Source organism: Meriones unguiculatus, chromosome 3, assembly GCF_030254825.1.
Source record: "Meriones unguiculatus strain TT.TT164.6M chromosome 3, Bangor_MerUng_6.1, whole genome shotgun sequence".
NCBI lineage: Eukaryota > Metazoa > Chordata > Mammalia > Rodentia > Muridae > Meriones > Meriones unguiculatus.
Window position 1 is genome coordinate 36,808,666 of NC_083351.1, and position 26,296 is coordinate 36,834,961.

General features: G+C 46.5%; 1 protein-coding gene across 1 annotated transcript; it reads left to right on the plus strand.

Annotated features, from left to right (window-relative positions):
- Nucleotides 1–5,858: 5,858 nt before the first annotated feature.
- Anp32b (acidic nuclear phosphoprotein 32 family member B) lies at nucleotides 5,859–25,031 on the plus strand. Its single transcript, XM_021641494.2, has 7 exons — nucleotides 5,859–6,249; nucleotides 14,146–14,295; nucleotides 16,945–17,067; nucleotides 22,075–22,342; nucleotides 22,707–22,831; nucleotides 24,147–24,216; nucleotides 24,595–25,031. The coding sequence occupies exons 1-7, from the start codon at nucleotides 6,196–6,198 to the stop codon at nucleotides 24,660–24,662; spliced, it is 858 nt and encodes a 285-aa protein (XP_021497169.1). The 5' UTR covers nucleotides 5,859–6,195; the 3' UTR covers nucleotides 24,663–25,031.
- The last annotated feature ends 1,265 nt before the right edge of the window (nucleotides 25,032–26,296 follow it).

Here is a 26,296-nt window from a genome sequence, read left to right on the forward strand (position 1 = left end):
ACTTCTGAGCCATCTCTCCAGTCCCTACTTATTCTTCTAAAGCTCCTGTTTTGTGTCTGATCTCCATGCTGCCTTAAGTGAAAGGATAAGGCTTTCCCACCATTCTTTTCTTCATTCTTCTCCTCCAAGCAGCTGCCAAGATTTACAGCTTGCCTGACCTGGGATTTTTCTATTAAACTCTAGTAAAGTCCTCAAGCTGCCATTTTAGTCTGTTCCTAAATTACTTTATTAGTGAGACTAAGTTCCCTGAGAAGGAGCCTTGATTTCCCCAGTTAACATGCGGCAGCAGAGACAGTAACACTTCCGCCTCCATGGTGACCGTCTTACAGACATGTACCGCTGTGGTTAGCATTGGCTAACCTGGCTCTGACCCAGGGCTTTGTGAATGCTTGGCAGCCCTATAGCAACGGGGCTACACTCAGCCCCTCCATTTATTTGCTTGTTCATTTTTGCAGTCCTGGGGACACAGGGTCTCATGCATGACATGCAACTTCTTCACCACTAACTTACATCCCCAGCTCTCTGTTTCTCTGTCTGTCTCTGTATGTGTGTTTGTGTGTGTATGTGTGTCTTTCTCTCCCTGAGACAGGGTTTCTCTGTGTAGCCCTGCCTGTCCTAGAACTGTTTGTAGATCAGTCTGGTGTCCAACTCACAGAGATCTGCCTGCCTCTGCCTCCTGAGTGCTGGGATTAAAGGCGTGCACCACCACACGAGACTCCTCAGCTCTTTTAAACTTTTATTTCTAAACAAGGTCTCAATTTTTTTTTTTTTTTGTCTTGGAATTTTCATTCCTGCATCAGCCTCCCTGACTGCTAGGACTACAGTCTAGCCTGCACCCACAGGCCTGCTGTGCCAGACTCCTACAAAATAACCTCCCGTTTAGGCAAAGGTGAAAGGAAAGCTTGCATGTCCTTAATGGCTGTGTATGCAAGTAGTACAGGTTTGGTTTTGCTTATTTTAGATTTCACTTTAAATTGTGTGTATATGTATATCTGGGTATGTGGGTGTGTGTGTGTGTGTATGTACATGTGAGTGTGAGTGGCCAAGAAGGCCTGAAGAGTCAGATACCTCTGAAGTTACAACTGGTTGTGATGTATGTGGATGCTGGGACCCCAACTCAGATCCTTGGAGGAGGACTTGTGTTTTGTTGTTGTTGGTAGTGGTGGTTTCTGTTCACCAAAACATGAATACCAAAACATGAACACCAAAACATGAACATGTCTGGACTTTTGTTTTTAACAGAATTTTTTTTTAATTTTATTCTATTTTCATGTGCATTGGTGTTTTGCTTGCATTTATGTCTGCGTGAAGAAGGTGCCAATCCTCCGGAACTGGAGTTACAGTTGCAAGCAGCTATGCCGGTGCCTGGAATTGAACTTGACACTCTGTAAGTCATCTCTCCAGGCCCCAGAGCAGACTTTTTGTTTTTGTTTTTGGAGACAGGGTTTCTCTGTGTAGCATTGGCTGTCCTGGAGCTTGCTCTATAGACCAGGCTGGTTTTGAACTCACAGAGGTCCACCTGCCTTTGCCTCTTAAGTGCTGGGATCAAAGGCGTGTGCCACCACCGCCCAGCTCAGACCATTTTTATTTTTAATTAATTAATCAATTATTTGTGGCCACTCGGGGATTGAATCTAGGGCCTCTCATACACACTAGGTTGCTGTTCTACCATTGAGCTATATCTCTAAGACCTTTATTTTTTAAATTAATTAATCTATTATTTCCAAGTGAAGCCTCATTGTGTACTCAGACTGGCCCTGAACTTGTGATCCTCCTGCTTCTGCCTCCTACGTAGCTGTAATTACAGGCCTGATTCACCAGGCCAGGCTGACCTTTTCATTTATTTCTGTTTATTTCCCAAGTTTGCTACAGTACACTCACAGATAATTATGACACAAAGCTAGGAGCCTGGCTGCTCCCTTTCCAAGAATGAGAGTACCAGTGTATCTGGGATCTGACCTTGATCACAGAGACCATTGCTTCAAGGAGCCAGGTAAAGCACCTCAGAGCTGTCAGGGTCTGGAGGGAGGGAGGACTAATGGCAGCTCCAGTGCAGAGGCTCCTGGTTGATCAGGAAGGAGCAGGTGAGGAGAGCTGGGGACCAGATGGTGGCTGCAGTCAGCAGGAGCTGGACTGGGATCAGCCCTCACTCCTCCTGGACAAGGAATCCCTGTGTGCTAGGAGAGGCTCCAGATGGTAAGAGGCAGGCCGCTGATGGCAGGAAGGGCACTCAGCTCTTTTCTAGTCTAACTCAGGGGCACATTCCAAGTTACTCAAGAAAGACCAGGGGCTGGAACAGACAGGAAAGCTGACCTCTTGGCTATCCAAATCCTGAGTCTGAGGTGAGCCCTCTGCCAAGGGGTGGGATAAACACAGTGGGGCAGCAGCCACACATTATGGCCCCATCAGAAAGCTCCAGGGGGCTCTGGAGCCTGGAGGCTGAAGGGGGATCTTGGGCTTGCTTTGTGGCAAGGGGAGTGTCAGACGCTGGGCTAGAGAGGAGCTGTACCCAGGTGGGCATGTCTGAAGTGAGAGAAGCAGGGGCCTCCCAGGAGGCTGGGGCAGGATATCATTGTTCAAAGCCAGTGGGGCCACGGAGTGAAAACCCTGTCTCAAAAAAACAAAAACAGGTCTAGTAAAGGTGATGCCATCGAGTCTGAAAAATCTAAGTAGAATCTCCTCTGGAAAACCATCTTAACACTTGTGGGCTGTGCCACACAAGGTCACTCACACATACAAAACAAAGTGATATGTGAGAAGAATTACATATAAAAATGTTATCGGTAACCCGAGACTCAGCGAGGTCTCGGATTTTGTCCAGCTGGTGATGGGATGACAGCATTGCCAGAATCCAAAACAATAATTCAGATTCATCATAATGGTAGGAAGGCTAATCAGGGTGTTGTTGTTTTTATGAAACTTTTTTTTTTTTTTTTTTCCCTCTGTGTAGCCCTGGCTGTTCTGGAACTCCTCTGTAGACCCAGCTGGCTTGGAAGTCAGAGATGCACCTGCCTTTGCCTCCCAAGTGCTGGGGTTAAAGGCGTGGGTGGGCCACCTCAGCCAGTTCTGTTGGTTGGTTCTTTTGAGGTAGTTTCACTAAATTGCCCAGACTGGTTTCACTTGGTATTCTCCTGCCTTGGCTTTCCAAGTGCTAAGAATATAAGCACAAGCCTCCATACATGGCTGATTTTCTCTCTCTCCTTACCAATGATGTGTTTGGGGAGAGAAGAATGGAGGTATTTAGTACTTAGAGAGTAACGATTTCAACTTTTTTTTTTCACTTTAGTGTGTGCCTATGAGTTTGAATGCACATGAGTGCAACAGAGCATGTATGCAGAGATCAGAGAACAATTTGTCAGTTGTCTCCTTCCACCCTCTTGGGCCTCTTGCCAGCCCTAAAGAGTAATGGTTTTTGTTGTTGTTGTTTTTAATCCTCAGTGTTTCCTACCACAGCGTCTGTGGAAGGCTTGGGTTCTCTGTCAATCTGAAGTGAGGAGCCAGTCCAAAAAGTTACCAATGCTCAGTATTTGCTTTCCGACATCTTAGAGTTTAGTGGCATGCATACACATTCTGACGCACAGGTGGTATTCAGACTAGAGTAGTGCTACAGCTTGACACTGCTTGGCATTTTCATAACTTATTGGATGAACATTAGCCTCGATGGAAGTGGAAAGAAACCCACTTGTACAGCTGCCCCTAACAGAACTAAACACTTTCAGTTTCCCTCATTTCCTTCCACCTTTAGCTCGCACCATAAACTCATGGACAAGATGATGACTGCAGGTTGGATATGACTGCACACTGTCCCTCTTCCTCACACAGGCCATTAGCACTGACGCTCAGCACAGCAATATTTAACACCAGGCCCTGGGACAGCAGCCCCTTCAGGCCCTTGGACTGACAGTCCTGTAGAGGTTGGCAGGGCAGTGAGACACACCCTGTGCTGCCTGTGTTATTTATGCCTCTGGCAGTGAAGCCCCTGACAAAGAAGCATGTCAGTGGAACACATGCTCTTTGTTCATAGAGGTGCATGCCAGCACCGGCTGCGCAAGAAGGCACAGTACCCTGTCTGTAGTCTCTCCTCCCTTGACTCTCGCTTTCTTTTGATTTGTTGTATGCTGTGGCTGTGTTTATTAATTACTTTGTAGCTTAATCTTACAAAATACACATTTATCCTGTGGACGATTTACCACAGGAGTCCTTCATACCATAGATTTTGCCTTAGGAGGTAACAGTCTCAACATACAAGCTACGATCTGTCCCCGCCCCCCTCCCCATGGGAATCACCAGGTTGCTCCTCTCCAGCAGACCATAACCTTTGATCAGCAGCACATGACAACACCTGTGGGCTGCCTGGTCTCATAAGCCCCCCAACTGTTACCTATTGCTGTACCCAAGGGTCCCCAACGGCGATCCACCCTAGACTGGGGTGGAACAAAAAGGATGGCAGGTTTGGAGCCAGACCTGTAAGGCTTAACTTTGTTGGGGCTACTGGTGGTAATTAAGCCTTAATTCCTCATTTTTACAATTAAGGTATCACCAACTTCTCAGGGTTGTCTGGAGGTTAAATGGGAAGTAACACACAAGCCCCATTAAAAGCCAGTGCTCAGAGACTGTCAGTTTATGGATGAGTCTCAGTAGCTCTTTTTGCAAAAGGTTTTTTGGATAGCCCAGTAAAGCCTATCACCTTGTAATTAGAGATCTTTTGTGACTAGGCACACACCACTCCCTTCCTTTTCCCACATACTTCTGTCTTGGCCTTCCGACTACCACAGGAATCATGAATGACCTTTTCCCATAACCTACAAACTTTCTTTTGAATTATTATTTTTTTGAATTATTATTTCTGAAACTGATAATCTATTTAAAAGTTTGGGCAGTTAAGGCAAAATGGAATGGGGAGAGGCTTCTTCTATAAGAATCTTAGGGTGATGAATAGAATTATGTTTTTCTCTAGTAACTGTGCTTAAATCTTTCGTGCCTCTGGTTTTTTATCAGAAGCGAGTGAGCACCTGATTAAACATAACGTTGTGTGCTTTAAATGCAGGGACCCTCGAAATTAGACCTTGACAAAGGCTGCCAGCCCAGGGTTCACCTTAATGGAGACCCAAGAATTTACACACCTTCCATGGGTGCCCTAAGAAGAGATGAAAGTCAGAGGGTGACAAATGGAGCTTCATTAAAGCTGCTAATGTTTTCCTTTGCTGGTAGCTCACATTAAAGTGTTTAAAAACAGTTATTTGTGTATAGTTCTCTTGTTTCTCCTTGGCTAGTCTGACCTTTACGGTCTGACGAAGAAATAAAAGTTTTAAATTATATTAAAAAATATTTTAAGACCAACAAGCGCTGACAGAAAGTCTCCGGAACTGGGGGATGTTCGGATACTTCACGGCTGGGGCTTGCCCCTGCCCGTGTCCTAGTGCAGCCTCCTCGCAGGTGCCACGCGGTACGACACGGGGGGACGGCGAGCACAGGCTCACCAGGGTCCTCGCGGGCAGGGCACTTCCACCGTCACCGGACCTACGGGCCGCGGGCCCCAAACCGGGGGCAGGGTGGCGCGGGCCCCGAAGCCGCGAGCCTCCGACGGCGTCGGAAGGCTCGGGCGACATTGGCTCCGGGAGCTCCCGGAAGGCGCGAGGCAGAGCCCGTCCGGTCCGTAGACGTGCAGGCGAAAGTGGGGGGTGGGGTGGGGGTCCCCGGCACCGGAAGGTCTTACATCAGCCGGCCCACGTGCGGCCCGAGGGGCCCGGAGGCGCGCGGCCCGGGAGGCGGCGCCGCAGTCCGGACTGAGCTTAAGGCGGGCCCCGCCCCGCCCTCCGTGCGCCTCCCCAGTTCGCGCCGCAGCCCGGGCTCCCGAGCCGAGCGGCGCCGCGCAGGGCCGAGTGCAGCCGAGCAGCCGCCGCGTCGCGTCGCCGGTTTAAGCGCAGTGCGGGGCCTCGGCCGGGGGCGGCGGTAGTGAGGCCAGCGCCGCGCTCCAGCCCCCTTTTCCCTCCATGGTTTCTCTCCGCTCCCGCGAGTAACTTGGCTCCGGGGGCTCCGCTCGCCCGCACGCCCGCACGCCGCACGCCGCCCGGGACCACGCCGCCGCCTCCAGCCGCCTCTTTCCGACGGCCCTCGCCGCGCAGGCCGGGTCGCCTCTCCCCCCTCCGCCCCCGCCGCGGAAAGTTAAGTTTGAAGAGGGGGGACGAGGGAAACATGGACATGAAGAAGAGGATCCACCTGGAGCTGAGGAACCGGACCCCGGCAGCAGTAAGCAGAACCCCTCGGGCGCCCGCGCCCCCGATGACTTGCAAGTAATGGTGGCCACCTGCGGGCCAGCGGGCTCCGGCCGCGGCGCGGGGAAGGCGCTGCTCGCAGCTCGGACGGGGACGGGGAAGGCGGGCGGAAGGCGCGGAGGGGGGAGCGAGCGCGCGGGCATTAACTCTTTGGCGCCCGCGGGCCCCCGCGGCCGCGGGGAGGACGGCGGGTGGGAGAGCAAACTTTGAGCCGCTCGCTCGCTCGGTCCTCTCCCGGAGGGAGCGCGTGTGCGTGTGGCCGGCGGCGAGGGCGGGCGCGGGGGTTGTGTAACGCTGGGAGCCATGTTTGCAGCCTCCCGGGATGCGCGGCCGGGCGGAGGCCGGGGCCTGCCGAGGAGCCGCGCCGCCAGGCCCGCGGCGGGGCCGGGCCGGGTTCCACGCGCCCGGCGGGGAGGCGCGGCCGGGAGGGCCTCGCGGTCCCCGCCGGGAGAAGGGGGTTCGGGTCCCCCTCGGGCGCGGCCTGGCGCGGAACGGGGGAGGGGCGGGCCTGGCGGCGGAGGTGGCGCAACCGCCGCCCCTCCCGAGGCCAAGTTTGAAAAAAGGATGCGCTTCCCGCCATTTTTTCAAGCCTAAAAATACAACTTCGCCCCTCCTTTGCCCGGCTCGCCCTCGCCCTCGGCCTCCTCGCCCGCGCGGGGCCTGCCGGCTCGGCCGGGCCCCCGGCGGGCGGCGCGGTGGCTTCGCCCTCCCCCGCGCCGCCGCCCGGGGCCTTGCCCGAGAGGGAGGCCGGCCCCTCGGTGTGGGCGGCCGGCGGCTCCGCGCGCCAGTCGGGGCGCGCCACAGCGCCATGTTGGCGGGCGCCGTCTTCCTCCGCCGGGTGAGCCGGCCGCCCTCGCGCAGCCTGCCGGGCCCCGGGCTGCCCCCGCCCCGCGGGCTCGGCTCCGTGCGCGCTGCGAGCGCGGCCCTCGGCCGCCCTCCCCCTTCTTAAAAGGGCAACGGTGGCCGGCGCGGGGCCGGGGCGGCCTGGGCCCCCGCACGTGCTCCGCGCCGCCTCCGCGGCGGGCCGAGCGCGGCCCGCGGCCCCGACGCCGCCCCTCGGGTGCCGCGGCGCGGGTGGCCGCGACCCCGGGGCCCACGCTGGCGCCCGGGCCGGCGCGCGCAGGTGGCCGTGGCTGACAAGTTGGGAACTTGTGGCGGTGGCCCCGCGTGCCCGAGGCTTTGTGTTCCTCGCCACAGGCCCCGAGGTCGGCCCCGCCGAAGCGTGGGGCGGTCCCTGAGGACCGATTGGGTGGTGTCCCTGTTCCCGGGCCCCTGAGGATTTCCCCAGCACGTGTCCCTTCCATCCCTCAGTCAGACATTTTGTGCCCACCACGTGCTGGGAAATTGAGTTGTTGAACCATCTTCCTTTAACTTCAAAAGACCAGTAAATGCCTTGAGCCTTTCATTCCAGACTGCCCCGAAAATGAGTATAGAGTATCAACTAAACTAAATTTAGGTAAAGTGCCGTTTTCATCCTAAACCGTCTTGACAAAGTCAGGCCAGTGCCGTGGAACTAGAAGTGAGTTGGGGACTAACATTTAAAGCATCCAAAAGCAACAAGTGGTTGGTGGATACAGCATTGAGCATCCGTGGTCTCTTGAACCACTGATTTATTACAGTATGCCCGGGCCTGAGAAACCAGTGTAAACAAGAGAATTCCCCTGCCCTCGTGGGCCTCAGACTGGGGGCCATGATCCCTCCTTTTGTATCTGGGTGGGCTAGATGGCCGTTGGGAAAGTCTCTTTTTTGAGATAGCCACCAAGATTATGGGGTTACGTGTAAAGAATTTGGAGGGGGATGTGCCGTAGATGATTTGTGGAGTTTTTTTTTGTTTGTCTCAATAAGTAGGTGGTCTATGCTGGCATTTAACTCTGCTGGCTATTCCCTTGCTTTTGTCTATTGGGTGCTGGTACCATCACATCCCACAATGCAGTAGATTTAGGGGTCTGAAAAGTGTTTTTGTACAAAGCATCATAAGGCAGATTGAAAGTTCCAAGATGCTGCCTTTTAAATGAGCTCATTCCTCTTGAGTATGGTGGTACAAGCCTTTTCATCCCAGCGCTCAGGAGGCAGAGGCAGGCAGATCTCAATGTGAGGCCAGTCCTGTCCTATGTAGTGAGTCCTTGCCAAAAAAAACAAAACAAAGCAAAAAACCAACCAAACCAAACCAGCACATTGTATACTGTAATATTCTAGAACATATGCACAAACCTGTGCTACTTAAAATTGTTAGGGAGAAAGGTTGACCCTTGGGACCATTACAGACTCACCATGGGAGTGGCAGAAAGATTCCAGTCCCCAGCTGAATGTACTCTTAAAGTCAAGTGGTATCTTAACAGAAGAGGGTGAGTAGAGGTTTGATAAAATTTACTATTTTTCCCAAAGTCCAAACCAGATCTTGTAGAAGTGTGTTTTCATAGTGGGGAAAATGGTATAAAATGACAATGTACCAAAAAAGCAGTTAGGGCAAGAATAGAATTTGGGTTGCTGGAGATTGAACCGAGGGCATATGCTCTGTCAATAACTTTCCAGTCCGATCCCCTGTTAACTTTGTTCTGTGTAAAGTATGTACTGGATGGGATGTCTTGATGGTAGACCTGAATCAGGCCGTTGGTTCATTCCACCCTCCAAAATAGGAAAGAAATTTGTTTATTAATAGTTTCCAGGGTTGGGGATTTAGCTCAGTGGTAGAGCACTTTCGAAGCCCCTCAGCTTGTGGGGGGGGGGTAGTTTTCACAGAATAAAGCATCTGCTGTGTTCTAGAGCTGGACTGGGTACCTGTTCTGATGTGAGATTCTTGGCTTCCCACTGCAGCCACAGGCAGCTATCTTTCAAATCAGCTGTTTACAGCTGTATTCTGTTTGGATTTTGTTTGTTTTGCTTAACAGTTTTCATTCAGAGTTAGAGAAAACCGAGTAGCTTCTTACTGGAGTTTTGTTTTTAATTCTGCCCCCGTGAAGCCTCGTCGTTAGTTGTGTGCTTAACACTGCTGACCAGTCTGTCTTTTGACCAGTTCCCTGGGGAAACAGACTTCCGGAGCTTGTGTCTTCCTTTTTTGTTGTCCTGTTCTGCCCCCACCCCAACTTTTGGCATGTGTTTTTTTGTGTGCTATAATTCTGAGCTCTATGGGATATTCTAATTGGTTGCATAGCAACTAATTGGGCTTGTTTTCCTTCGTACAATAATACATCTTTAAGAAAAATTAGATGCAGATAAGCCAGAAAACCAGTTGATATAAAGATATGTGACACACTTAACCTTAGGTCTGTGTATTTTGGTGTGTGGTAAACAAAATTGCTTTTTTTTTTTTCTTTTACTTGGATCATGTTGTAAGCATGTATTGTCTGTTTGCCTTAAGGAAGAGCCTCAGTGACTTTTCTCCATCTGTTACTTAATATTTTATATCAAATTGCATTTCAGAATTGTTCCCTTTGTCCACCCTTAGGACACCAGCACTTCCCACTTCTGGGGTGGAGTGTCTCTCAACTTTCCTGCTACCACATTGAAGGACTGCCACTATGAGCCTGATGTACTCACTGAGGGGCAAATGAAAAGAAATTATCTTTGCCTTTTTAATACTCTATTTGTGTGTGTGTGCATGTGGAGGTCAGAAGACAACTTGTGGGAGTTTTTCTCCTCCTTGTGGGTCTCAGATAGTCAGGCTTGGCAACAAGCATTTTTACGGCTGAGCCCTATCATCCTGGCTGTCCTGGAACTTGCTGTGTAGACCAGCCTGTCCTTAAACTTTGACTCACCTGCTTCTGCTGGGTTCTGGGACTAAAGGTGTATGCCGCCACGCCTGGCTAGTCTTGTCGTTGTATTGTGGTTTTGGAATTGAATCCTGGGCTCTCAGCATGCTGAGTTAGCAGTGCCACCCAGCTCTACCCTGCCCCCCCATGCCCACTCTTAACACATCACAAGCATTCTTGTCTTTAGTCTTTCTTTTTGAAATTAAAAACTTAATGTGAGTCCTATTGTTAAGTTCCTGTGGGGATCAGAAATTTTACTCTCCTGTGTGAGTCTGTTTTTGGGTATTTAGTATAGGGCAGGTTCTTTCATAAAACAAGTTAATATAGCACACTGCAGAGAGAAAAGCGGGCATGGCAGTATCAAACTACTGTTGCTTAAACGAACTGGAATTTCATGGCACAGGGCTGTGCCCATGTGCCATGGGCCCTAATCCCCAGCACTAGGCAGAAGGATTACCATAATGTGAAGACAGTGCTGTGGGAGCAGGAGGCTTCCAGTGGCCTAGTATGGACTTTGAAAGTGTTTTTATTTATGAAGATTTATTTATTTTATGTATGAGTGCTCTATCTGCACGTACACCTGCATGCCAGAAGAGGGCACCAGATTACATTATAGATGGTTGTGAGCTACCTGTGGTTACCAGGAATTGAAATTGGACCCTTTGGAAGAGCAGACAGTGGTCTTCACTGCTGAGCCACCTCTTCAGCACCAGACTTTGGAAATCTTAAAGCCCACGCTTCCTAATAGTGCTACTCCCTAGTGACCAAGCATTCAAATACATGAGCCTATGAGGGCCATTTTTATTCACATCACTATAATTCAAAATTATATTTAATTTCTCTGCCTTTCCCTTCTCCTGGGACAAATATGTAATTGGGAAAGATTGCTCAACCCTGACTTTACGTAAACTTGGTCATTTCCCAATGAAGAAAATGAACTGAGGAAAGGGAAAACTTAGTGAAAACGCAGTGCTGAATTTGGCATCACTCATAACTAGAAAATGTAGTGCAAGAGTTAATGGAAAGCTGGCGGAGCACATCTTTAATCCCAGAACTGAGAAGGGCAGCGGCAGGTGAATCTCTGGGTCCTAGACCAGCCAGGGCTGCACAGTGAGACTCTGTCCTGAAAATAATAAACGGCAAGTCTCCCATACCCCAGCCTGCTGTCAAAACTAGCTGAGAATGACCTTGAGCTCTGAGGTACTATACCAGTAGGTTTTAGTTCCTAAACATTTGCTTTATTTACAGTTGAGGAAAAAAAGCAAGTTCCATTGGAGAATGACTAATAAGAGTAAATTTGACCATAAAATTAAACTTTCCCCTTTCATGCAGGGAGGCAGAGGCAGGCAGATCTCTGGGTTCCAGGACAGGAACCCTGTCTTGAAAAAAAAAATTAAACTTTTCCTCTTTGAGCAGGTTACCTTGCTGTGTCTTGCCCCAGTTTGTATGCACAGATGTACAGATACTGGGTCAGCATTCTTTTCTGGGATGTTTTGTTTGTATTCTTTGTTTGAGACTCAGTCTAACTATGCAGCCCTAGCTGTCCAGGAACTCAGAGCAAACATTGGGATTAACTAGTGTAAGTCTCCATGTCTAGCTGCTTATGACAACTTATTATTTTTATTTGTATGTGTCTGCATGCCTGGCACATGTATGCCTGGCCAAGAAGAGGGTGTCAGATCCCCTGGAGTTAGTTGTGAGTTAACCTGATGTAGGCACTGGAAGCTGAACTCAGGTCCTCTGGAGGAGCAGCAGGTGCTCTTAAGCTCTGAGCTATGGCCCCAGGCACATAGTCTTTGTTTTCTTCAAGACCGTTTCATGAACTGAGGTTACCTAGAACAGCTGTGCTGTCCAGGTTGAGCTCAAACTCCTGCCTCCCCCACACTTGTACCTGTGTGCTAACAAGACTGACATGTAGAGCCACCGTGGCTGGCTCCTCTTTCTGAGGTGATTGTGAACCTGTAGTCCTATTGCCTGAGCCTCCCGAAAAGCCCCCATGACAGGCTTGCACCACCAGGTCAGGCTCTGCTTGAACTTTACAGACTTGGGCAGCCAGCCAGTGGCATTTGGATACCTTTCTCTGAGCAAGCCCCTAAGGGCTGGCCAGGTGTGGCAACTCCAACCAACCATCTGGGCTTACTCTTCAGTTGCATATCCTGTGGTACCTTGGAGCTTTTCTCCACAGTGAGACAGACACTTGTTTACATTCTCTGATTTTGGAAAAGTCGGGACCTGTCTTTTCTTAGCCATACTACCCCTACTTAAAATTAAAGTATTTTCGTGGAGACTGCCTTGTGTTTGTTGTTCAAAAGATACACCGTGACCATACAACATTTAATGAGGTCTGGCTTAGAGTTCAGAGATTAGCCCATTATCCTCATGGCAAAAACCATTTCGGCCTGCATGCAGACCTGGTGCTGGAGAAGGAGCTGAGAGTTCTACATATTGATCCTCAGGCAGCTGGAAGTGATTGATTGAGACACTGGCCAGGCTTGAACATCTGAGGCCTCAAAGTCCGCCTCACAATGACACACTTTTCTCCAACAAGGCCACACCTCCTACCTAATTAATAGTGCCTGCCCTCACAGTGACACACTTTCTCCAGCAAGCCACACCTCCTTATTAATAGTGCCACTCCCTTGGGCCAAGCATTTAAACACATGAGTCTATGGGGGCCAGACTTACTGTTCAAACCACCACAGTGTTTCCTTCTGGTCTTCCACTTTAAAGCTTAGTCTACACCTGTGTTATCCTGGTATCCCCAGAGAGAAAGTGAAAGATTTGTTCTACCTTCACCAAGAAGTTCAGTATCGTCCCGGCCCCAGTTTTGTTCTAAATTATATATATATGTATGTATATATTACACGGCCACAGTGTGCATGTGCGGGTCAGAGATTGACTATGGTCAGTTGTCTGCTAGTTTTTTATGTGACAGGGACTGAACCCACATCTTCAGGCTTGTGCAGCAGTGCTTTCCCGCAGAACAATCTCACTAGGTTTTTGCCATGACAGATGGCTTGTTGTAGTCCTGTCTTACCTTCCAGGTGATAGCACATGTCCTGTTGTGTCCCAGGTCATCTTGTTTGTATTATATGGGACTGACTCCATTTAGTTCAGGCTGCTCTTTAACTTTGAGTCCCAAGTGCAGGGATTACAGCTGTGTGGCACCATACCCACCTTATTTTATGAGCTTTCCAGGTTTAAAATGAAGTATTTGGCCTGGTGATGGTGGCACATGCCTTTAAGTTCCAGCACTGGGAGGTAGAGGCAGTCAGATCTAGTCAGAAGACAGCTGTCTGCATATCAAATTCTAGGTCAACCAGGGCTACATAGTGAGACCCTGTGTAAAACAAAACAGAAAAAAAGATCCAAAATTGGAAAGTGTGCGTGTGTAAAAATCCTTACCCAGGATTTATTTTTGACTTTTATTTCTTTGAAAATGGCAAGGAAAAGCCAGGCAGGGTGGTGTGCTCATTTAATCCTAGAACTTAGGTAGACAGAAATCTGTGAGTTCTGGACCAGCCTGGTTCACATAGTGAGATCCAGGATAGGCAGGGCTTTGTAGAGAAACTCTGTCTCAAAAAATAACACAGAACAAATAATAGTAGGGAAACTATTCAAAAGCTGGGTGATGGTATCATCAGTTACACTGCTTCGAGCAGCAGGCACCTTGAGTTCAAGTGCTCAAGTGTCATGGTGATCTTGATAGGAGAAGAAGAAATTTGTGTCCCTTTGGACATACCCTTCCTGGGCTTTAAGAGAGAGACCTGAAAGGGCTGTTTCTCTCTGCACTTGAACTTAGACAAAGCACCTTCAAGACACAGCTTATAGAAAGAACAGGGACATCCGTTCCCTGAGAACTGTGTTGCTTTTTTGTGGGATGTGGAGTATATACTTTTTAGCATGAATTATCGGTGGTCTTTGGGTCTTAATATTTTGCTGCTGCTACAAGGCTAATCACAGGTTTTTGTTTTTGTATTTTTGTGGCTCATCCTACTCTAAAGGCTATCCTTGAATGTGGGTGTTGATGGGTTGTGTTTTCAATTTTTGCTTTTTTGTTGTTACTGTTGTTTCCTGTTACATTTTTAAAAACTTACTCCCTTTTTTGTTTGTACCCACAGGTTCGAGAACTTGTCTTGGACAATTGCAAAGCAATTGATGGAAAAATTGAGGGGTTAACAGCTGAATTTGTGAACTTAGAGTTCCTCAGTTTAATAAGTGTAGGCTTATTTTCAGTTTCAGATCTCCCCAAGCTACCTAAATTGAAAAAGGTGAGTATTCTTTAATTTTTAAGTAAAGGGGAACCATTGAGAAGCAGAATGTCTAGTTTTTGTCTGTGTGGCACAAGCACACGTGCTTTAGTGGGCTGTGACTACCTTCCCCTCTGAGATGGTTCAGCCTCATCACCTGTAGTGGTTATACTTGACCTGCAGAGTTGTCAAGTGCTTTGGAAGTAATACCTGCTGGATTATGAGGGATAGTTGCTTTAGAAATAATTGGTTAATTGTGAAAAGTTTTATTTCATTTGGTTAGCTAGGTTTTGTTCTACGCTCTGGCTTAGGAGTCAGAAGAACCTCTGGCTTTCCATGCTTTGGCTCATATGTTGATGAAAAGGATAGTGAAGATTGTCTTACCTGTACAGGGGTCTCCTGTGTTTGTGTGGTGCCCTCCAAGGCATCGTGTAACTAGAGGGCTTGAAATGTGTTGTGATTAGAAAAGCCCTGTATAACAAAGCCTGCTGTGGGGCGGACCATGTGGTGTATGCCTGTAATCCTGCTCCTAGGAGGAGAAACCAGTGAAGGACTGTGGCTTCTACCAGGCAGAGGTACTGCCTTCTATGTCTGTATTCCCTCTCCTCCCCCCCCCCCCCCCCCCAGTTTATAAAAAAAGCCAACCCTGCTGCATTTCTCTCTGGTCTTGGCCCCCTGTTAGTAGTTAACTTTCTTGGAGTCACCCTCTCTTCCTCTAGTTTCTCCCAGAAAGGGCAGAATACTTAACGGTTTTGTCTTGTCTCTGTATTTGTCAAGGAGGTGGAAGAAAGCTTTGCTCCTGGGGACTGTTTATTGATAGGTGTAGCCACAGGCCTAATATTATTAGGGCCAAATAAGGATCCTTTGCATTATTGAGGAAAAGGAGGTATCCTTGAAACCTCCTCGGTCACCAGGCACACATTTGGTGCACAGACATACTGCAGACAAAAACACATAAAATCTAAAGAATTAAGTTATAGGTGTGTGTCATCAGTGGAAAGATTGATGCTTCTCAGGCATATAAGGATTTTGGCATCTGTTTAGCTAAATTTGATTCATAAGTTTCTGTTTTGTTCTTACTATCCTAGTAAATTAAGAAGTGCTCATCTGGACTGAGGGTGCAGTGGCACACCTGCTCTCGGGTGTGGAATGTTGCAGTGTGTGCAGTTAGGGGCGAGACACAAATGCCAGTATTGTACTAAATTCTTCTGTTCAGTGCATCTGGGCTCCAGTCCTTGAGACTGGGCTGCATAGGTTCAGAGTGGTCTTATCTCTGCAGAAAGATGTGATAGTCTAGCTACATGGTCTAAACAGAGAAGGATGGTTTCTGTTATTATGTTTTCCAAAGTCCATGAGACTGAATGTTTGACCCTTCATAGACAGACCAGCAGGACTCTTTTCTTTCCAAGATTGACTTGTAGCGGGTGGGGCATAAACTACAGTATTTTACATGTGGGTTAAAGAAACACTCCTTTGTCAAGAAGACTCAAAACTAAGGTCACTAGGCTTCCGGCAGATGCCTTTATTTTACAGAACCATCTCTTACCTGCCCTACTAGACTGACATTCTAAATGTTGTGGGCCATTGCTGTGTCAGAGTATTTTATCATGCTGAAACCTTTATGCATGAAGCCAGTACTGTTTGTTTGGTTTTCCCTCTCTGTTGTTTGATTTTTGGGTGTTTTGTATTGGGGATTCATGGGTCTTGTGAATCCTAGGCAAGCACTTACCACTCTTTTGTATCCTTTTTAAACTCTTGAGACAAGGTCTCCCTAAATTACATAGTGTAGCAGGCTGTCTTAGCCTCCTGGGTAGGTACATTCCAAGCCTTTGTCACCACACCCAGCCATGCGATGATTCCACCTTTAGCATACTAGGCATGTATGTGTAGCACAGTGGGTAGAACGCTCGCTCAAGTGTGTGGAGTAAGCACAGGCTCTCCACATATGGCTTTGGTCACGGACTGGTCACTTTTGAAAAAATATTTATTATGTATACAATGTTCTGCCTGCATGTACACCTGCAGGCCAGAAGAGGGCACTAGATCTCATTATAGATGGTTGTGAACCACCATGTCCTTGCTAGGAATTGAACTCAGGACCTCTGGAAGAGCAGCCAATCCTCTTAACCTCTGAGCCAGCTCTCCAGCCCCCAACACCCCCCCCCCCCAAAAAAAAAAACCTTACCACCTTCTGGCATGTCTGCCCAACTCATCCCAAATGTTTCTGGTATCTATAAACTGCTTAATTTGGATTTAATCAAAATAGTGTTTATATAACCTAACAGAAATGGGGCTTCCTATGGAGGGGTTTTACACATGCTATGTGTATAGAAATCAGAGAACAGCCTAAGGGAGCCCATACTCTCCACTGAGTGGGTCCCAGGGTTAAACTTGATCTGTCAGCCTTGGCAGCAAGTGCCTTTACCTGAGGAGTCACCACCCCTTGCAGAATTTTGTATGCTTTTGTTTGCTTTTATTAGGAGACAGGGTCTCATTCTGTAGCCCAGGCTAGCCTGGAACTCTGGTTCTTCCTGCCTTCTACTGAGTCATGGGGCTGTAGGTGTTTGCAACAAACAGTTATCTGTCTGATTCTTTGATCATTATTAAGTATTTGCTTTTTACCTCAACTCGGGAGTGTGTGATTCTCTGCTTGTACATGTTTCCTTGTAGCTTGAGCTCAGCGACAATAGAATCTTCGGAGGTCTGGACAGACTAGCAGAGGAACTTCCAAGCCTCACACATCTGAACCTAAGTGGAAATAAGCTGAAAGATATCAGCACCTTGGAACCTTTGGTGAGTGCTTGAGAACTTAGAGAATGGGTTGTTATCATTTTCATTTTCATATTTCTAGTGGGAGAAATGATTAAGAAGAATAATTGGCTAAAAATGTGCTGGCATTCTACTCTTCATAGAGTGGCCTTTAAAGGTTATAATTTCTAGATGTATTCCTGGGGCTTTGCTGTCCTGATGAAACTGTGATGGTATGCAATGGAGAATTTTTTTATGGTTCGTTTTTTTTTTTTAAACATAGTTATAATAGCCTTGAACATGTCTCCTAATTTTTCCCACTAGACTGGTCAAGCTAACTGTACCTGGACAAAAAAGTCTGCCCTGGGTGGGATTTCAGAGCTGTAGAATAGTCAAGGGCAGCCCCAATAGTTTTGGGGTCTGTGATCTTAGATTTACAAAGTGTATCGCTGTTTTAGGTGGAAAGAGATCTTCCTCAGTCTTATAGTAGGGTAGGTTAAAGAGAGCAGATTATACATGTGTGGGCCATAAGCAAACAGCAGAGGACGCTGTTCCCTGCCTTACTCGAGCTCAGAGGACAGTTGGGAAGTAGGCTTACCTTGTGGAGGTTCTGGAAGCAGGGCTAATGCAGGAGAGACTGCCCCACAGGCAGAACTGTGAGGGAGTTAGCAGCCATTGTAGAAGATGGAAAATCAAAGACTCTACGTCACTGGAAGAACACTTTGTTGGGGCTTGTGGTTTTGGTTCAGTTGGCAGAATGTTTGCTCAGAATGCTTGAAGCCCTGGGTTCCATAAGTCATACATTGGCAAATGCCTCTCATCACTGGAGAATCAAAAGTTCAAGGTCATCTACCATGTTTAGCAAGTTTGAGACCAGTCTGGGCCTGGATTATATAAAACCCTCTCAATCAAAAAAAAAAAAGAAAAGGAAAGAAAGAAAAAAGGGGAGAGAGAGAGAGAGAGAGAGAGAAAGAAAGAAAGAAAGACCAACAAAACCCTGCTGTTAATACTCTGGAGAAAGACAGCAATGATGTCCTGGTAGAATTTACCCCCTCATCCCCCACCCATGTTGAAGCAGTTTTTAATTATCTTGCTAAGCCCCTTTATGTATTTGTTAATGTTTGAGCTTTAATTTGTCATAGATGTTGAACTTTTTTATTACCTTTCTTCTGCAGATCTTGCGGTTTTTTTTTTTTTCTGCTATACATTGCCACATGCTCACATTCCCTCACTTTTGCTAGTTTTGTTGTTTTCTATGTAGAGCAGCCGAGTTAAAGATACATGCATTGTATCGTGCTGTATCCAGGGACATTTAATATTTGTTCATTGTAGGCTTATAACCCAGAGAATTAAGAATGGCTGTTCTGTTTAGAGAGGAAACTGAGTGTAGAGAGCTTAAATAATTGTTTGGAATTAATAGCAGGATTGGGATCAAATCCAAATTCACTTAATTTTCCATTGCCATTGGGACCTGTTTCCTTCTCATGTAAATAGATTTTATACCTAAATTTCAGTAAGATGGAATTCCCATGGGAATACTCATACTAACAATCCCCTGTGGTCTGTGCCAAGCCTGTTTATTGTTTGGTGGCAGATCTCTTAATTCTGGCTCTACTCTCAGCTGAGGAATAGCATGCCCTACACAGTAGTGTGTGTGCATGCATGCCTGCTTTAAGCAGGAGCAGAGAGTATCTTTCCCTGCTGGATAACCAGCTGTTCTGATTTTCTCAAGAGACCTGACTCCTCTGGGAAGCCTGTGTTGGTGTTCTAGCATTGAAGCAGAACACAGACAGATACTGTGCAGGCATTGTTGGCTTGAGTGCTCTTGATCTGGATTGTAAAGGATCAGGGCCCACAACAGTGAAGGTGGAGAAGTAGCTATGCATGTGCCTCCGTAGTGGGTGCTGTATACATAGTTCCTCTAGTAGCTGCTGAAACAGTCTCCCTATGAAGTGGATAGAAGCAGTACGCTCCTTAGCTGAGGAAGCTAAGGCTTGGGGGACACTGACAGCAGGTGGCAGAGCTGCCATGCTCCATACACACTAGGCTGCTTATAAAAGTCTGAGACTGGGGAGTGGAGGCACACATGTGTGAGAATGTCTTGAGTTCAAGGCCAACCTGGTCACAGAGCTAGTTCCAGGATAGCCAGGGATACACAGGAAAATCCTGTCTTAACTCCTCCACCCCAAAAAAGAAAAGAAAAGAAAAGAAAATCCTGAGCTAGGTTGGACTCCTGGTTTTCAGTGTGAATAAAGAAAAACTGTAGGAATGGTGAAGCGGGGAGACTTCTGAATGTTCTAGAATGGGGAAAGCACCATCTTCATCCTCATCACCACACATTGTGAACACTGCGTTGAGCCCAGTTTTGACAGTCAATGCAATGATTGTGAATGCCTCTGCTTGCTACAGGGACATTAACGAGAGACAAAGAAGGCATCAGTTCAAACTTCCTGGGACACCTTTTTTAAGAGACCTGGGCCATCCAAACCATCCCCCAAAGCCCTTCTAAATTCTAAGAAGGCAAGCAAAATTATTGTTAATAAAATGTTTAATGTTTATTATGGCTATCCTATTAGATTAGGTCACGTTTCCATTAAGTTTTTAGCAGCGTTTACATATTACATGGGGATCCTGTATATTTTGAGCCTGTTGGGCTGTAAGTACAATTTTGCTGCTTTGAAACAATTGCAGAGTACTGTACTTATGTGGGATTTGTTATTTGTCAACTTGCTTATATTCCATTTTCTAGCGTATTGTTTGGCATATCCAAATTATTTGATAATGGTGCTTTGTCAAGAAATAGGCAAACATCTAAAATACTTGCAGCTCAGAAATGGGACAGCCTCAATGGCCCTGTACAGTAGATTAATCAGTGGCCCAGTCCATTAAGTAAATAACCTTTAGGCAATGTAAGGATGATGGTATATGCTGTCTTGAAAGCTACCTGACAGGCCAGAGCAGAAGAACTGAGTCAAAGGCTACATGGTGAGACATATGCTTCAGAAAAGGGTGGAGAAGCACATTAGAATAACTCTTCCTAGGTAGCTGCCTAAATTTATTTTCTGGTGTGTCTTACTGGGTGTGGAGTTGGCTCTTACTGCAGCCAGGTACAGTACAGGACTCTTAGATCTTGAGATGGGATGGAGGGAGCCCATCAGAAGTTTGGGCCAGCTTAGGCAACATAGAAAGGCCCTCTGTCTCTGAAAAGACAGCTAATCAACAACCCATGCTGATTATTTAGAATGGTATTACAACATTTTTTTTCCTCTTTGGCAAGACATCATACCTGGGTTTCTGAGGTCAGAGCCCGCCCAGTAGGAAACCTAATCTGCAAGTTAGTTGCCTGTTAGAAAATCAGCCAATCCTAGACCTGGCAGGGTTGGGCCTGCCATCTTGAGATACCAGAGAGCTGGCCTAGGTAGCACATTATTTGATGGACAGTTGTTAAATGATGGAATATTATGTTTAATGGGTGGGAGGTGGGATGAACATCTGCCTATGATCCTGCTGCTGGGTCTTCCCTGGTTTTATGTTCTGAAGACTGCTCTGAAAATAAAACCTAATGTGAGCTTTTTCTTGATAAGAGGATGAAGATTCTTCTGTAAGGGTCAGCAGCCCTTTCCCTGAAGGGTCAGATAATAAAAACATGAAGCGTTATGGGCCATAGTCTATATCACAGCTGTTCAACTGTCTTAGTAGTCTAGAAGGGGGTATATCTGATGATGAGCCTATGAGTACCATGTGCAAGTAAAGCTTCATTTTAGCTGGGCATGGAGGTGCATGTCTTTATTCCTAGCGCTTGGGAGGCAGAGGCAGGAGGAACTCTAGGAGGTTTTTTGTTTTGTTTTGTTAGTGTTATTTTAAATAACAATAACAAAAACTTTAGTTTAAGAAAATAGCTAGTGAGCTATTTTAGCTAGTGCACTGGTTTGCTGTCACATTCTGGAATTTTTTTATCAATTAATTTATTTTTATGTTATGTACATTGGTGTTTTGATTTCATGTAAGTCTGTGTGAGGGTATCAGATCCCATATAACAGGAGTTTCAGACAGTTGTGAGCTGCCATGTGGGTGCTAGGAATTGAACCTGGGTCCACTGCAAGAGCAGTCAGTGCTCTTAACTGCTGAGCCTTTTCTCCAGCCCCACATTCTGGAATTTTAAAGCCAACTTGCAAAGCAGAGAATTACAAAGACCTCTTCGGTTCTGAAAGCAAAGTTTTATTGCATCCATATTTCTTCTGGGTAATGTGAATGTGGTTAGTGACTTTGCAAATGAATCATCACTGTTGGGTTTGTTAGACCTTGTCATCCACAGCTTTTTCAGTGAGTGGGGTCTCATGTAGTTGACGATGACCTTGACCTTCTGATCATCTAGCCTCCTGCATACTGAAAGGCCACATGTGGTAATACGGTATTGGGGATTAAATGCGTGGCTCTGGGCAAGCACTCTACCAAATGAGCAACATCTCTGCCCCCATATTGACTATTTTGTTTAGTTTTGAGAGCACCAAACTTTATTGTGGTTTTAAAATTATTAGAAAGGGTGGTAAGGGTGTACACTTGACTCTGGTCTCCTTGTGCTATTCTAGAAGGCAGCAGGCTGTATATAATACCTTTACTCTAGAGAAGTCTGGTAATGTTAACCTCTTCCAGAGATTTTAAAAAAAGAACCAAAGGAGTGAGGTTTCTCTGTTCTGACATCTAAGCTCTTGTGTACCTGTCTGCCCGCCCTGGCACACCTCGTGCTAGGTTTCACTCCCACCTTCCAGGGCTCCTGTGGCAGACCCTGTGTACATTTCATTTCAGCTGGGCCACACTTAGACTACCAGGAGAAGACATAGTTCCCTACGGGGCCCAGAGCAGGAGGGGACGAATGGTTATACCTAGTTGGCTGTTAGGAAGGCAACACAAAACTTCTCAATGTTTTTCTAAGTACAGGGATGAAAGGCTAGCAGCTAATTAATGGGAAGCCTAGAGTTTTACATCTTGAAAATGGTTTGGTGACATGCTCCTTTGATTTAGGAATCGTGGTTTTTGGTTTTTTTCCTTTAGAAAAAGTTGGATTGTCTGAAAAGCCTGGATCTGTTTGGCTGTGAGGTCACTAACCTCAATGATTACCGAGAGAGTGTCTTCAAGCTCCTGCCCCAGCTGTCGTATCTGGATGGCTATGACCGAGAGGACCAGGAAGCCCCCGACTCAGATGTGGAGGTGGATGGTGTAGAGGAAGCCCCCGACTCAGATGCGGAGGTGGATGGTGTAGAGGAAGCCCCCGACTCAGATGCGGAGGTGGATGGTGTAGACAAAGAGGAAGAAGATGAAGGTGGGTAGACTGGACATCTTGTGACTCACTTCTGCTCTTTACAGTCCTGGTTGGGTGCCTCTGATAGATACTTGGGATTAAGGACTGGTGGAAGGAGGTGTAAGTATTCCCCAGCTTGTTGTAGCCTACGTTTGGGCTCTTTCACCTTTTCACCTTTTAGGTAGACCCTGAAAGGTGTCATCAAGGTCTTTCTTGCCTTCCTTCTGGTTTTTTGAGACAGGGTTTCTCTGTATTCCAGGCTGTCCTGAAACTCACTCTGTACATCAGGCTGACCTTGAACTCAGATCCACTTGCCTCTGCCTCCCAAGTGTTGGGATTAAAGGTGTGCCCAGCCATATTGATTCCTTTTTTTATACTTTTTCAGAAGGAGACGAGGAAGAGGAAGAAGAAGATGAGGATGGTGAGGAAGAAGAGGATGATGATGAAGAGGATGAAGATGAAGACGAAGATGTAGAAGGAGAAGAGGATGAGGATGAAGTCAGTGGGGAGGTGAATACAGACGTTTTCTTCCTTTTTGTTAGGGTAAAGGCAAAGATAGCTGTGGGTTAGGAAGGAAGCAAAGGCTGAGTGGCAGCTTTCTTCTTGAAATAAGGGATATGCCTGCTGAGTGCTCTCTAAAGAAGGGATGTATTCAAAATATTGAGACCTGCAGAGTTGTGGTAGTTCAAAGTTAAACTCTACCTCGAAAGGACAGCTGGCTAAGGTTTGTATCAGAAAGAGAGGATGCCTATAATCCCAGAACAGAGAGGCAAAAGTAGGAAAATCACCAGTTCAAGACTAGCCTGGAGATAAGCATGGTGGTGCATACCTTTAATCCCAGCACTCAGGGAGGCAGAGGCAGGCAGATCCCTGTGATTTCAAGGCCAGCCTGGTCTTCAGAGCCAGGACAGCCAAGGCTACACAGAGAAACCCTGTGTCAAAAAAACAGGAAAGAAAGACAGACATACTGGGTTAAACATGACTGGCTTCAAAATTGTGTGTACACGGTCCCAGGTTACACCCACACCGTACATACAAAGTATATGGTGACAGAGAAACCTGTTCAAACCAATATTGAAAGGCAAGATTGTAAAAACACTGAATTTTCCCTTTTTTAGAAACCAGAGCCTTGCAAGCATTCTGTCCTGGACACTCCTTTAATGATTTGTTTTTGTGTGTATGCATATGTGTGTATTCATGCATGTGGTATGTATGTATAACTATATACACATTCACCATATGAGTGTCTGGTGCTCGTTGAAGTTGGAAGAGGGTATTAGATGCCCTAGGACTGGAGTTGCAAACAATTGTGAGCTGCTGAGCCATCTCTCCAGCACTCCTTTTCCTTTTTTTAGCTCATTAAAGAAAAAATAGCCAGCATCTCTGTGCAGTAAAGTATGTATGTGAAGATAACACAGTTTTCTCCCTAATGTGTTGCTATAACTATTTGAAAATATATTTCGCTTTGCATTTTTGTTATTTTTTTGAGGGATTGGTGATGAGGGGCTTATGTGTAACCTAGGCTAGCATTGAATTATTGATCCTCCTGCCTCCATATCCACTTGATGGAATTACAGAGCCATCGAGCCTGGTTTTCTTTGGTCAGTTAAGTGTGTGTGTGTGTTCACATCTATAATACAGCTTTCATGGAGACATAGGATGACTTGGGAGTTCTCTTCCTTTGATTCTCCCCTTTGATCTCTGTTGGTTCCAATGAGCCACCTTAGCTTACAGGGGTTTGAAGCCCATATTTGCTGGTTGAGCCATCTTGCTAGCCCATGTGTCTTAGCAGAATCTAATAATATTGTCATTCTCTGTTGTTTAGGAAGAAGAATTTGGACATGATGGAGAAGTTGACGAAGATGAAGAAGATGAGGATGAAGATGAGGATGAAGGTGGGTCTCTTAAGTGAGGAAACAGGCTTCATGGAGCTTAAGTGGTTTGCCTAGGGTCACTTGTGAATGAGTGGCTTAGCAACAGGCTGGCTGAGTAGAGTTGTAGTTGATGTATTTTCATAAGTGCTAGGTTGGTACCCAAAAACTTATGGGGGAAAAAAAGATTTGGAGGAGAAACTTGGGAGAAAAACTTCAATTAGCTGTGCCAGTTGAGGTGCTGCTGTACAGCTTTTGCCTGCCTGGCCTTGGTGACCTATTTATTTGGTGAAATATGCATCTTTGATAACTTCCAACCACCAAAAAGTTTTGCTTCCATTAGCAGTATTTAGGCAGAATGCTTTTTCATGGTCTCACAGTTTTTTTGTTTTTTAACTACAGAGGAGGAGGAAAGTGGGAAAGGTGAAAAGAGAAAGAGAGAAACAGATGATGAAGGAGAAGATGATTAAGACCCGAAACAATCTGCAGGAAACAGAACTGTTGAGTATTGGTTGGACTGCTCATGGATTTGGTAGTGTTTTAAAAAGGTAGCTGTGATACAAGCCCCAGGACACCCCCACCCAAAGAGCCAAAGAATAGTTCCCGCGACATTCCGCCTTCCTCCGTTTAGCCCCTTGGTAATCCACCACCAAGCCTGGGGACTTCACCCCAACAAAATTGTAAACGTTGTTAGGTTTTCGTGTAAGACTCTTGCTGTATCGTGACAGCTGTGATTGGTGAGTTGACCGTCCTGGCTGCCAGTTACACTGCGATTGTAACAACATTTTTACTTTCTGTACAACAAGGAAAAGCTTTGTAAATAAAATCTTAACATTTTGGGTCTGTTTCTCATGCTTTTCTTTTTTCTTTTTTTAAAGACATTAGGACATTTTATGTGATGAATGCCAAAATCATATTTTCTAAGACTAAGTAAAATAAATGCATTACTCTTTGGTAAAGCCTAGTTGTACTCTTCCATTTCTAAGTTAGGCTCTAAGTTTAGTTTGTGCTGTTTTTGTAGAATTGGGTTTTGGGGGTCTTTGGTCTATTAGTGGTGAGGAAATACTCAGTCTTTGACCATCACTCTTAGAATCCTCACTGTTAGTGTCCAGAGAGTAAGTGGGGTACTTAAAAATAGTTGCTATCTGTAGTAGTGGAGGAGTACTTGCCTAGCATTTACAAGGGCCTGCGTTAGAGCCCTAGCCCAAAAAATAGCAATCATGCAATCAGATAACCTGGAGCCTCACACACCAGTACATGTGTCAAGGGGAAAGGCCTTAACTGTTTGTTGACTTCTGGATCCCTTTTAGTCTGAATTGAAACGCTAAGATCAGGTGACTTGAGAAGCTTCGGTCAGCATGGGTGGCCTGTGATCCCATGCACAGGAATTGGACTTCACGCCGAGACTAGAGCATATGACTGACGGGCATCTGAGCAGGAATGAGGACAGAAGAAAAGCCTCACCAAGGGACGGCAGGCCCTGAGCTCAGCGGGGCTCACTGTGAAGGCAGGGATGTTCCTGTTGTTTTGGTTGTTGTTTTGTTTTCTGCAGTGTGCGTCCTGCGGCTTTGAGTAGTGGATGGTTTGGCCTGTGCCATATAAAGTCAATATGAAAAGTAAGAGCCTGGTTTATAGCTTAAAAGCTGAGATGCCCGTGTCGATGGAGCTTTTAAATTAGATATTTTTAAATCCACGTTTTAGGATTTAAGGTGTTTTTATCTTTTGCAAAGGAAATTAAGAAAATTGAGTTGAATTCTGGTTGCATCTATATCGATGCCTTATTTTCCACATAACAAACTTTCAGTATATTTTTCAGTGGTTTCTTCTGCAGCCTAGATGTCTTTTTTTGCAACAGTTAAGAACACTTACTGCTAATCGTGGGGCAGTAAGTTTCGGGATTCTTACGCCCACATAACAAGCTCAGGATTCCTGCAAAGTGCCTGTAACTCCAGTCCAAGGCATTGGATGCTGCCCCTGGCCTCCATGGTCACAAGCTCCCCTCTCCCCACCTCCATAGGTACATATACCTAGATACATTTTTACTATATCTTGTCAGATACCAAAAACAGTAACTTTAGATGCTTGTTTTAGAAGTTGGTAGACC

Coding starts and splice junctions, on each gene's coding strand:
- Anp32b (XM_021641494.2), top strand. CDS start 6,196: ATGGACATGAAGAAGAGGATCCACCTGGAGCTGAGGAACCGGACCCCG. Junction 6,250..14,145: donor GGAACCGGACCCCGGCAGCA/GTAAGCAGAACC, acceptor TTGTACCCACAG/GTTCGAGAACTTGTCTTGGA. Junction 17,068..22,074: donor TCAGCACCTTGGAACCTTTG/GTGAGTGCTTGA, acceptor TTTTTCCTTTAG/AAAAAGTTGGATTGTCTGAA.